The following is a 13626-nucleotide window of genomic DNA, read 5'->3' on the forward strand; positions in this document are numbered from 1 at the left end:
ATAGTCATCTTAGTAAGTTTTTATGTATCTGGCACTCTACAGCTTTTTTTTAAAGTGACCATCTGAAGTCTTGTGTCCTCAGTGAATTCAGCCTGACAAGAAAGAGAGTTGCAAGCAGTTTCTATACACACAGGGCCACACTTTAGGTGCTGTGGCATTGGGAGGAAAAAACGGCATGTCACTCTATTTGGAGGCCTTGGAGAACATGCACAAAGATGGCAAAGGTGGAGCTGAGTCTTGCAGGATCCATATATTAATGGGCAGCATTACATTAAAAAGTTAGTGGTGCTTGTAGAGCATGATACAGAGTGCATCCAGGGTCAGTGTGGTACGTGTGAGGACTGTTGCCACTCAGTTCTAAATACAAGCAAGTGGGAACATATAGCCAAGAGACATGGTGCGGGGCACTGGATGGGAAATTCCTGACAGAAAACCTTCATGGAGAGGGAAATTCTAGCTAAAGTCATCTGACAATCGCTAAATATAAGACTATCTGAAGAACAACAAACATGATGGGTTAAAACATCAGGTATGTTGAAAATGCATGCATTCATAATGATATTAAACAAATTAACAGCGTGGCTAACATTGGAGTTTGCGGTAGCACCAACTTATTTCTCTAAAATTTGATAAAGAATTTGCGCAAAGTTTCTTCTGTAAGTTGGTTTGAAAAAAAAATTCTGTAGAGGAATCCCAGGTAGTACTTATTGAAAGTATTAGAAATCGGGCCCGGCACAATAGCGTAGTGGTTAAAGTCCTTGTCTTGCACGCACCAGGATCCCATATGGGCACCAGTTCTAATCCCAGTGGCCGTGCTTCCCATCTAGCCCCCTGCTTGTGGCCTAGGAACAGTGGAGGACGGCCCAAAGCCTTGGGACCCTGCACCAGTGTGGGAGACCTGGAAGAGCTCCTGGCTCCTGGCTTTGGATTGGCTCAGCTCCAGCAGTTGTGGTCACTTGGGGAGTGAATCATTGGATGGAAGATCTTCTCCTTCTCTCTGTATATCTGCCTTTGCAATAAAAATAAATAAATCTTTTTTTTTAAAAAAAGTATTAGAGATCATACTGTAGGATAAAAGACTTAAAGGACATATCCAAACACAGCGTGAAGAGTTACTTTCCCCTGGCTAGGGGTGGGGTGGGATGGAGATAGGAGTGAGGGGGTAGTTCTTGATTGGAACAAACTAACTATAAATGCCTCCTTGGGCTCAAGCAGGGAGATCTGAATATGTACTAAGTATGTTGCTAAGAAGGCGCTTTTGTGAATTGTGTTAGTTATGATAATAGTGGTGAAAAAAACCCTAAATATCTGTTATCACTTGGCATCTAGATAATATTTTTTTTTCAAGGGGAAGGACAGGGAAGCAAAGAAATTAGATTGCTAAAATGTTGCTGACTGTTGAGTGATGGGCATAGGAGGTGCATTATTAACACTGGAGTCCCATCTGCTTCCCTTTAAATCCTTCCATTATGGATTTTAAAAGCACTGTTCGTGCCAGCAGCGTCATTTCAGCTGCCTTAAAGCCCATCCACAGGCCCTGGCGGGTTTTTTGAGCCCATTACGTACACTGACCAAAGCTCGCCGATGCCACACTCCCAGCAATCACAAGTCCCCTGCAAAGGGGCTTTCTGAAATGAAAGCACCCAACACTTTTAGAAGTTTCCGAGATTTCCCAGGGATTTCCGAAAGAAATTACGGGTGTAGCTGCTCGATTGCTGCTGAATTTCCTGAAGCCTTTCCCTCAGCTGCTGGCGTTTATCCTGAGTGGGCAGCTGACAGCTCCCTTTGCTGTCTCTGACTTATAGTAACAAGAGAGATTGTCGCGACCTCCACTTTCCCTCTTCGCGCTCACCTCTCCCAGCCCTTTTCCCGGGCTTGATCTTTTCTCTTTCTCTTCCTTTCCTCTTCTCCGGCTTTCATCCACCAGGTCCGGGTTCCTCGGGCCCCGCCTCGTGCCGGCCCCGCCCCGCCCTCCGCGCCCGGCCCCGCCCTTCCGCGCCCGGCCCCGCCCTTCCGCGCCCGGCCCCGCCCCTCCACGCCCAGCCCCGCCTCTTTCGCGTCACACCCCGCCTTTTACTCCAGCGCTGGTCGTGGAGGTTACCATAGCTACCAGGCACACACCAGTTAGGCCTTCCTAGCAGATCGCCCGCTGGCCTGAGGAAAGCAGCAGCATCATGAACCATATAGTGACCATCAGGGATGCTCAGGCCAACCTGCGGGTGTCTCAACCACGATGCAGGGAGAAGGCAGGGGCTGGGAGCCACTTCTGCTCCAACCGGGTTTACGATTATCTCTACGGTAAGGGTCTGCTGAGACAATCTCCCGGGATGTGAACTGCTGGGCCAGGTCGGGTTTCCATATGATGGACCTGGCAAGGAGCATGTAAAGCTGTCTCCGGACCTGTCCTTGCCTGTGGCTCTCCTCTGTTGGTTGGGGCAGCTCCGAGTCCTGCGGGTGGCCACGCGCTCTGGGGATGCCTCTGAAGCCACAGATGCTGTCGCCTCTCAGAGCTCCATGCCTAGCCGCTCCATGCTGGCCGCCGGGCTCCTCCTAACCGTGTTTTTCTGCTCATTTCCTCAGCCCCGAGCAGTCTTCTGACACCGTTCTGGGCGTTTCGGTGTCCAGAAAAGTATGGAATGATTTTAAAACTTAGAATCCACTAGTTCTCAAGTTCAAACTACATAAAATATCCAGTTCTTATCCGATGGGCAACCCCAACTTTGGCATTCCAGGTTAAGAACATGCCAGTGTGTTTCACATTTGTTTGGCTTTCCTTTAAACTTATTTTAATCATCAGAACCTTTATAATCCAGATCCATTGATTCTTTTTGGGGTCAAATATAGACTTTCTTGTGTATCTCTTGGGGAGTTAAGATTTCTGAGTGTTTTTGTAGTCTTCTTGGCCTCTTCCAATGGATGGTATCTATAGTTGTGTGTTTAATGTTCATTCAACGTTATTGTGTTTACTGTTACAGAAATTGTAATCATTTAAACATGATTGTGTTTTTCAGTTTTGCCCTCAGTCACCCACAGCTCCTCACTTGAGTCTTTCTTTTAAATGATTTATTTATTTTTTTTTTTTGGAAAGACAGATTTACAGAGGCAAGATCAGGAGAAAGATCTTCCATCTGCTGGCTCACTTCCCAAGTGGCTACAATGGCCGGAGCTGAAGCTGAGCAGAAATGAAGCCACAAACTTTCTCCAGGTCTCCCACATGGGTGCAGGGGTCCAAGGCTTTGGGCCATTCTCTGCTGCTTTTCTAAGTCATAAGCAGGGAGCTGGATCTGAAGTGAAGCAGTTGGGATATGAACTGGTGCCCATATGGGATGCTGGCACTTGTGGGAAGAGGATTAGCCAATTGAGCCATTGCACTTCCCACCCACCTCCTGAATCTTGTGTGACTTTCAAGCACATGACATCACGTCAAGGATTCCAGTCTCTCCTGGTGTAACTCTGCACACACTTTTCCTGCATGGTGCACTGTTCAATGATTGCTTACACATTCTTCCCTTGTTTTTTTTTTTTTTTAATTAACCCTTGGTTTCATTTTATAGCATAAATCATAATAAATTCACGTAAACTTGCCACCACATCTCGCCCCCCCCGAAAGGTGATTTGAGAATAGGGGTAAATGTCTGATAAAGATGGGCAAAACATTTTCACTCTATCTTTTGTCCCTGAGTGTCAGTTCCATAGGAATTGTTAAATGTATCCCTGTCTCTTATAAGGAAGGAAAATCCATCCAGAATACACCAAACAAGGTTTGGGTGGTTTCTTTTTTTTGTTAGTTAGTTAGTTTGTTTTGTTTTTTCATTTTTTTATTATATTTTTGAAGTCTTTACATAGTTAATTAGGGTAAAAAGATTCAAGGGCTACAGGAAAGTGGGTAAGACTGTTATTTCCATATTGTTTCCTTCATGTATCTGAGGTAAAGGGGGATATTGAGGGAGAAGCCCCACCCAGTCTCCCACCCACCCCAGGTCCCAGATGTGGGGCATGCTCTGAGATTCTTGCTCATGTGGTTTTGATAGTTCACCAGTTATGAATTGCTGTCATTCTCGCCACTCCAAGCATGATGAGGTCGTTGAAGAATCCACTGATTGACATAGTCCATCATAGAGTCTCCATTTGCCTAGTTTTTCACTGCCAACATGTAGCTGAGGTGATTGATTGACTTATTCTGTGTTCTGTCTTTTGATGGTTAGGGTTCTGAGTCCAGAAGCTCGATTGGGGAGATCCCCAAATAAACTTTTTCTGAGGTGTTCCCAGACCAGATTCTTGTATGTACTAGCAAGCACAGGGCCCAGCACAGTCTGTTGCCCCGATCAGCTGGTGCTTGCAATTGCTGCGTTGGTTCTGTTTTCATCCATGTCTTCCACTGGAACCAATGGGTGTTGCAGTCCAGCCTGGTTCTGCCCAGCACATACTCGGCCCTCACATAAACCAGTGGGAGCTGCAGCCTAGTCAGAGCAACCCAAAGTAACCCCCACCAGACCTCCCCCCTACCCTGGTTTGCCAGTCTGTCCCACATCCCATTTGGCTCTCATACATTTCAGTGGGTATTAAAGCCTAGTTCCATCTAACCAGCTTAACTATCCAGCCCTCACGGATGTTGTTGAGTGCTTCTCTGTCTAGTCACCCCAGCCCCTGTCCTAGTTTTCGTGCCCTCCTGTGGGAGTGGTAACCCAGAGGGAGGAGCCCACCATTTTCCTCCCAGGCCTCTCCCACTCCTGGATCATGCTCTCCAGGTGGTTCTGTGGTTTGGCTTGACAGAATTAGCCCCCAGCACCAACTTCTGCCAGCTGATGCTGTGACTAAGCCCAAACAACCCTCACCCAGTCTAATTTTGTTTGTACCAGTAGGAATAATCAGCCCAGCCTGGCTTTTCCCTGATCAAGTCCATATGAGGCACAGAGGTGTTGTAGCCCTGCTTAGTCTGGTCTGCCCCCACCCCAGCTCACACTCTCCAGTGGGAGTAGCTGTCCAGCAAGGGAATTCCCCCTTATTTCCCCTGCTGGCTCTGCCCCCTCCCTCCCTGGTTCTCACATATGCTTGTGGGGCACTGCGGTCACATCTGGTACAGCCAACCTCACCTTGGCATTCCGTATTGTGCACTGGTTTTTGTTTCGACTGAACCTGGCTTGACCCACACTCTGTTCTGGTGCTTGAATTTGCCAGTGGATGACATGAACTGATTCAGTTTGGTCTGCCCCTGACCCATGCCATTGTATGCCAATGGGAAACTTTCCATGGCCTGTTCTGGGCTGTTTCCTATCATACTTCTTGCGCTTACCTGCAGGGACTGTGTCCTGCCAGAGGAGTTGCCCAGGCTCCTCCATCAGAACCCCTCCCAATGCCAGATTGTGTGTGTACCAGGGGTCCATGGGCCCACCCTACTCAGTTCACCTCCTGTCCTTGCAGGGACAGTGTTTTTTCCTGACTGGCCTTCAATCCAAACTGATTCTTGTTGGATGTTGCAGCCCAGCCGCGGCTTGTCCATACCCACATATGGCTCACACATGGCTCGGTAGGGGTTGAGACCTAGCCTAGTCTGTCCCACATCTACCCTGGCCCTCCAGGCCACCAGTCTGGCCCAGCTTGGTGCATCCAGTCCCAGTCCACATTTGTGCCAAGGGAGACTAAAACCATATCCTAACCAGAACACAGCCCCAATTCCAGCCCACATGCCCCTTGGTGGGAACCTCCTCCCAGCTAGGGTGTCCCCTTAGCTCCCCAACCAGGCCTCTTCCCAGCCATGATCGCACATGCCTCTGACTCAGCTTGGCTCAGTCCCTCACCTGTCCCGGCCTCTGCCTTAGACACTGTGGCTTAGCGTTCCTGGCTCACGCAGACCAGTAGGTGCAAGAGCCTAGCTCAGTGTGACCTGTGCTCCATCCTTGTTTCTAGTTTTGCTTGTAGGCTAAGATTTGCTCAGTCCTGCCTGGCACACCCCATTCCATTACCAATTCACACATTGGTCAGCCGTTGGAGCTACTTTGCCTAGTTTGTTCGACCCTCAGGACTGGACCACATGTTCACCAGTGGGAGCTATGACTTGCCAGAGGAATTTTCCAAGTTCCTCCACTTGATCCTCTCCCCCGACCCAGTTCTCATACACACCATTGGGTTTTAGGTCAGTACCCGGCGCAGTCTAGCCTTCCATTTGGCCTTGTATGAGCTGGTGAATGTTGTAGCCCGGCCCACCCACACCCTATTCAGGATGCACATTCGGGTGCTGCTGCCTTGACCAGTCCAGACTGTTGCGGGTTCCTTTACCTGTGATTGATGGCAAGCTCCTTGATCACACCTAGCTTAGTCCATCACCACCCCACCTCTTGAGCTAACCAGTTTGGCTAGAATTTCCACAGGGTTGGCCCACACATCCCCCAAAAAATCTACTCCTAGATATGGTTCTCGAATGCTAGTTAATGTCATGGCCCTGCCTAATGTGACCCCTCTGCTGATCCATCATCATGTCTGATAATAGGATATCCTACTAGACAAGCCCCGAGCCTTAGCTTTTATATGAACTGGTGTTCAGTGCTCAGCATTGTTAAGTAATTACAAATTCTTAGAAGAAGAGTTACTGTCATTGGTAATCTTTAGGATTGATTCACATCCCAGAAGCACTGTGGGTTCAACCTGGATCTACCTAAGCAGCGATTCAAAGACCCAAAAATTCCAGAGCTCCTCGGCCAGGTGGCCAGCAGGCCGACCCTGGTGCCAAATGGCACACTGGCCACCCAGGACAGTTCACCACATGCACGTTGTGGCTGGCATTTGGGATCCAGGCATGAGACTCTCCATCCTGAAACCCGCCTATTTTCCAATTCTGTAAGCTAACTTTGAATACACAGAAAAGAAATGCATTTAACAGACTCTCATTGGTAGATGTGGTAGAGTAGCAGGGCCATGAACTTCTTTGTAGTATATAATATCTAAACTTTGTAATTTGTGTTCCAGTAAAGAAATTGCATTGGTTTGCCATTATTTTCAGCCTAGGAGTAGATACAATCTGTCCCTTATGTAATTTTATTGTTTATTTTGCAGATCCATTGTTTACTGTGTCAAGTAAGAAAGAACATGCACAAGCAAATATCCAAGCCACTATGCTTCGAAGTCGACTGGTAAGTCTAATTCAACTAAGGAAACCAAATATAGCATCTAGTTCAGATTACTGTGTTGATCAGATCGACTGGACTTTACGTTCTGCAGCTGTTACTTTACCATTATTGCTAGGGGACAAGGCATCTTACTCATCATCAATGGTAATCCATTGTGAAGATTATTGAGATAGTACTGAGTAAAGGGCCCATAACCTGATTTATTTCAACTGTAAAAGTCATATATGCTTGTTTTAAAAGAATTCAAGTGGTACAAAAACATGTATGGTATGAAGTATATTCTAGACTTACGCCAACACAGAAACACTCATTATTGCCAGTTTGACATTCTTTTATTAGAGATATTCTGTGTATAGTAAGTCTTCTTCTTATCCTATATTTACTTATTCTAAAAGTTGAGTTACAGAGAGAGAAGAAGATGGAGGGAGGAAGGAAGTGGGGGGGGTGCAGAAGAGAGAGAGAGAAGGAGAGAGAGAAAGAAATCCTCTGCTAATTAAATCCTCAAATGGCCACAACAGTTAAGGCTGAAGCCAAGGATTCTTCTGGGTCTCACTCATGGATTACAGAGATCCAAATATTTGGGCCAACTTCCATTGCCCTTCCCAGGCCATTGGCAGGGAGCTGGATCAGAAATGGAACAGCCAGGACTTGAACCAGTGCCCATATGGGATGCTAGGGTTTCTGGTGGCAGCTTTACACACTTCTCCACAATGCTGGCTCCTATATATGTTGTTTTGTATCTTCTTATAAAAAGTTTGTCATTATAATGTTATAAGTATTATAGCTTTAGAAAATCTACTGGCATAATTTTGTTCTTTTTTCCATTTTCTAACATTAGAGGAAAATTCCAAGGTTTAGAGCCATGTTCAGCAGCCTGAACCATTATCCAAGTTATTCTCTATATTTGAGCAAATCAGATCCTGTCCCACCATTCATCAGTCGGGAATGGAAGGGACATGAAGAAAAGCACAAAGAAGCCCTCTGGCGGCTTGCCGTGTAAGTGTTGGATGGATTCCGCTCCTGAAACTACTCATGTTTTAAATTAATCTGTTTTTGAGAGTTTTATTTATTTATTCTGCATGACTGGAAGGTGTAAAGCTGAGATGTTATACATAGGTCAGATTCTGTCTCTCTACCGATGAGCCAAAAAAGCTTGATTTGTGAGCAACAGTTTTGGCTGATGGAGCAGTAGGTGCTCTCAGAAGGTGGAGAGGCGGGAGATCGGTATTAAATGACAACTTGTCATCTGAGTAGGGGCTGACTGCATTTGTCCTTTGATCCATCTAGAAATTGCCAGCGTTCTTTTCTGCTAATGTTTCAGACTCTTGCAGGCAGAGTACCTTTAAAGATGAATCTCTTAAAATCATTCACCTTTTAATTAAAGTTTAAATTTACTAAATTAAAAATAATTATATCTTTCAGCCTTGACATTTATAATTGTCTTAAAACTTTGTTATTCTCATCTGAGTTTAATTAAAATTTGGCATTTATAGTTGCGATGGTTCATAAGTCTATATTTTTTTCAATTCTCATTTCTTTTACATATTCAGTTTAAGAAGCAAACTAATCAGGTGCATGGGATAGAATATTTTGTTTTTAATATAAGATACTTTGTGTATCTCAACACTTTATAGACATTATGTGAAAGTGATGTTTTAGACTTCAATAATTTTTCCCCCCCTTGGTTCTTTTTAGAATGCATCCTTCTTTCCAGGTGCCGAAAGAAACATATGAGGATCCTGAAGTTACTGGAAAGAATCGCTTTAAATACTTTGACAGGTAGAAAGTAGTTCATGAACATTTGAGCCTCATGATACTAGAGAGTCTATGATGACGATAACATTTAAGATTTTTAAGTTCACGCACTGCCAGGCACCATTTAAAATGCTGTAAATATGCGCCGTCCAATCTTCATAGTAGAAATAGGATTATGGCACAAATGGACATTTCAGGAAGTTCATAGAAAATGGAGTTAACAGATAAGTTTATTTTGGCATAAAACATTTTTGAAATTCATGCATTTTTCCTATAATACATATTTTCCATAAAGTTTTTAATGATCTCCTCATATGTTATTCCCATTTTACCAAAAATGAGGCTGAGACAGACAGGAGAAATAACTTTCTCAGGGTCATGTAAGCCAGTCAGTGGCAGAACTAGGAGTCTTACAAGGCCTGTGGGACTCCAGAGGCATGAGTAAAATTGCCACTTATGTATCTGAGAAGAAAATGATGTCACCATTTTCATCTTTGACACTTAATCAGATGAAATGAGACACAGCAGGAATACCACAAAGCCATACTTATGATGTGGAAAATTAGGTAAAAGTGCTCAGATGAACAACCTCTGCCCTCTGTGTGAATGTCACCAAACCCAGCACAGCTAAAAGAGTCATTTTATTTTGTTTGCGTTTAACATTCAAGTGATATAGACGAGATCGGGCGCATTCAGGGTGGTATGGCCGTAGACAAGTGATAAGCATGTATTCAGATCAAATGAAAATAAGATGGGAATTGACTAAAGGTCTCACCTGAGTTGAGAAAGCATTTTTTAAAAAGATTTATTTTTCTTGTGATGGAGATTTATAAAGAGAAGAGACAGAGAAAGATCTTCTATCTGCTGGGTCACTTTCTCAAATGGCCTCAATGGCCAGAGTTGAGCCAGTTCCAAAGCCAGGAACCAAGAACCTTCTCTGGGTCTCTCACATGGGTTCACAAGGACTTGGGCCACCCTCTGCTGCTCTGGCAGACCACAAGCCAGGAGATGGATTGAAAGTGGAGAACCTGGGACACAATCCAGCACCCACATAGGATACTAGTGCTTGCAAGTAGAAGATTAGCTGGTTGAGCCACCACACCAGCCTCCAGAAGGCAATCTGGATGGTGCTGTCTAAACTTACTTGAGTATAGAAAGTTCACATCTTTATTATTAACATATGTACATGTTGTCTAAAGATTTAGTTATTTGAAAGGCAGAGTTACGGAGAAGCAGGGAGATGGAGGTCAGTGGAGCAGCTGGGACTCAAATCAGTGCTCATACAGGAAGCAGGTGTCACTGGTGACCTCTAAATGAGCAGCCTCCAAATGGAAATTTTGTAATGTGGTTTTTCTCCATTCTTAACTAAGTGTATTCAGTTCCTAGGTTTTGGAAACTGTAGGGAACTTGAGAAGTTAATGTGAATTAATGGTGAGCTATAGCCCAAATATAGAGTACTGCCTCTCAGAGTGGGGCTTGTTTATCATGTGCAGAGAAGATGTTGGAGTTCTTGGGGATCTGCTGGTTCAGATTTACACTGACCAAGTCTCTGGTCACACCCGGGCATTTTAAATGGAAATTTGGCCCACCGTTAGTATATCTGTATATATGCCAAAGTTTGAGAATTTCTGATATGTGGGACTTGTGCTTATTGATTTTAAGGGATCAGTATCAGAGTTGGAAAAGAGTTTTGAGTACTCCCAGTGCGAAAGTCACATTTCACATTTCTGGTTTCTTTTTCTTCCAGGCCTTTCCTCCCATTTTTTCAACAAACGTCATTAAATGTTGTTTTTGCAACAGACACGTAAGTAACTATTATTTTAAAACTTTTGTCAGTTTGTTTGTATTGTTTGCTTCCATATTTGCTTCTAGAATACACTTCTCATAGCTACTTTTCAAACTGTGGAGCATAAACTATTAGAAAGTATAATCTCTTCTAGTAGTCCATGGCAGCATTTTAAAAAGTGAAAAAAAAAAAAAAAAAAGGATAGCTAAAGCATAAGGCATTTGGAGGTTCAATTTTTTTTTTGTAATTTTTGTTGCAGAAAGATTGCATATGTTCATACGTAAGTATACAGCATATTTCATAATCTACATTGTCTTAATCTGTGTTGCTATAATAAAAAACCACAGATGACGTAATTTACAAATAATACAAATGTCTTTGGCCCGGTTGAGACAGGAAGCTAGTGTTTGGTGTCTGGTGAGGGTGCTCTTACTGTGTGCTCACCTAGGAGGAGGAAGGAACACTGTGTCCCCTCAGTGGAATTGGGTTAGTTTTCCCTCCATTCCTGCCATAAGGTACTGGAGCTATCATGAATGAACCACTTCCCTAAAAGACCCCACCCCTTACTATCACCAGTCAGGGATTGTGTTTCAACATGAATTTTGGAGTGTACACATTTAATCCATAGCAATAAGTATAAAAACAACAACAATAAACACAACCTCAAAAGTACCTCAGAAACCCTTTTCTGCTTCCCTGAATCACAAATGTTTTCAGAGTCAATTTTTCAGCATTTTGTCAAGAAACCTCTTTGGTTATGAAATGTTTTTGCATGCTAGAATTGAGAGCTTAATAATCATTCCATCTACACAAAGCAGTGTGACACTCAAAGACAAAGCAGGATTTTGGCTTCACAAAGGAGTGAACCAAGATGAGAAGGAAGTAAAGGACAAGGATAAAAATGCAGCTCCCTGTCTTTAGTTCTAAGGAAGATGAAAGATGAAGTAGAGCATTACTTTAAAAATCTAATATTTGCTCTATTCTTTCTTGTGTTAATGGAAAAAAGTCAAAGGTATTCACAGAATGATTAGGAAAAAAAGGTTTTCTTAAGGTCTTAGATTTCTTTCTTCTTGGTTGAAAGGCACTGAGGAGAAAGAGTGACAGAGGTCTTTATTCACTGGTTTATTCTCTAGGTGTTTGCAACAGCCAAGTTCAAAGTTGGGAAAGGCCAAAACTAAGAGCCAGAAAATCAATGTGTGAATGACAGGGGCCGAAGTGTTAGAGACTTTATCAGATGCCCTCCAGGATGTGCATTAGCAGGAAGTTTTACAGAAAGTGAAAAAGCCAGGACTTGAGCCAGGAACTCTCATACGGGACTGAGCATCCCAAACCCAATGTCCATCCTGTGTCTCAGATTTCTATGTAGGAAGTTATTTAGGGCTGGGCTTTCAAGCATGCTTTAACAGGAGCATAGTCTCTTTTCAATGGGGAAATGTATGTTATCAAGTGTCTTAAATACTTTTGGTAAATGCCAATTGTTGTCCCACTCTTTCCTTGATCTTTATATTTTTAGAATTATTCAGTAGGTATACAGAGGAAGATCTTCTGTTTGCTGGTTCTCCCCCCAAATCACAGTCAGGCTGGGCCGGGCCAAAGCTGGGATCCAGGAACTCTATCCGGATCTTACACAGGGTGGCTGGGACCCAAGTGCTTGAATCTGCTGTTTCCCAGAATGCACAATAGCCCCAGATCCCAAATTGGAGTGCTTGGGTTCAAGTCCCAACTCTCTCCTGATTCCAGCTTCCTGCTAATGTGCAGTGTCTTCACCTTAGGGCCGAGTGCCTGCCCTCCCTTGATTCTTTAAGGACTCATATCTTTAAAACAGATCTGCTCTTCCAAGATGAATCAGCTCTGTGTAGTGTCAGTTTATCCAGGGACTGTGCAATGCTTTGTATGAGCAAAGGGGGAGCTTAGAGATAGGTGCATCCCTATAGGTCCTTTGGATAATTTCTAGAACTCAACATTGAAATCTAAAGTTCAGTTACAGGCTAAACTTCCAGGTAAGTGCTTCTTCCTAATTGATCTGAAATGTATTTTTCTTAGCTGCAACTAATCTATATGTATATGATATGCTTATAGATAAGTGCCTCCTATTGCCTCTGCTTACAAAATGCAAACCTTTCTAGTTCTTCACCTATTGCAATCAACTGTTTCACCAACTAGGAAGAAACATTTTCTTCCAATGAAAATGACCATCTTGTTTTCTATTTTAAAAGTAACACATGCATCTGAGAAAATTCAGAAAATTATAAACATAAAAGTTATTTTCCCTATAATTCTACTATGTGCAAATAATTATAATTGTTATTTTATTGTATAAATGCCTGTCCATTTTCCTATGTATAAAAACAGTTTTTAAAACTGTAAAAACATGATCCTATGCATACTACTTGTTATTGCTCTTTTTTCTACTTTATAATGAATCATGGATATTTTTGAATGCTTGTAAATATAAATTGCATTTACTACATAAATACCCTAAGTGTGCTGTATATAAATGTACGTATATAAATACTCTTGATGGTGATCAATTACGTTTCTAAGATTTTACTGTTATGATTTTATGATCATGTTTGCTTATATACATACATGCCTACTGTATATATATATACATATATATATTCTAATATGTATATTAAAGTATCTGCAGTTGGCCTTCTGTATCTGCAGTTTCCAAATTGAACCAACTGCAGATTTTAAGAAAACCTTGAAAAAGTTAAGTCCATATGAAACATACACAGATGTTTTGCTTTCATTTTTCTCAAATAATGCAGTATATCAACTTTTACAGCATTTTCATTATATTATGTATTATAGTCTAGAGGTGATTTAAAGCCTAAGGGAGGATTATATAGTTTTGTGCAAATGCTATGCCATTGTTTCTTATGAGAATGGCCCTTTCGTGTCCATGAAGAGATGATGAGATCCTAGACCCAACCCCCTACACATACTAAAGGAAAA

At 42.9% G+C, this 13626-nt stretch overlaps 1 protein-coding gene across 1 annotated transcript in view; it reads left to right on the forward strand.

Moving 5' to 3' along the window:
• Positions 1 to 2086: 2086 nt before the first annotated feature.
• CFAP91 (cilia and flagella associated protein 91) overlaps positions 2087 to 13626 on the forward strand; it is a 50949-nt gene continuing 39409 nt past the window's right edge. Inside the window, exons 1-5 of the mRNA XM_041002780.1 lie at positions 2087 to 2298; positions 7051 to 7127; positions 7963 to 8120; positions 8820 to 8903; positions 10627 to 10683. Coding sequence (XP_040858714.1) covers positions 2175 to 2298; positions 7051 to 7127; positions 7963 to 8120; positions 8820 to 8903; positions 10627 to 10683 — 500 coding nt within the window. The 5' untranslated portion in view covers positions 2087 to 2174. The remainder of the gene's footprint in view (positions 2299 to 7050; positions 7128 to 7962; positions 8121 to 8819; positions 8904 to 10626; positions 10684 to 13626) is intronic.

This window comes from Ochotona curzoniae, unplaced genomic scaffold (assembly GCF_017591425.1).
Source record: "Ochotona curzoniae isolate NIBS_2020 unplaced genomic scaffold, NIBS_Ocur_1.0 scaffold_2587, whole genome shotgun sequence".
Taxonomy (NCBI): domain Eukaryota; kingdom Metazoa; phylum Chordata; class Mammalia; order Lagomorpha; family Ochotonidae; genus Ochotona; species Ochotona curzoniae.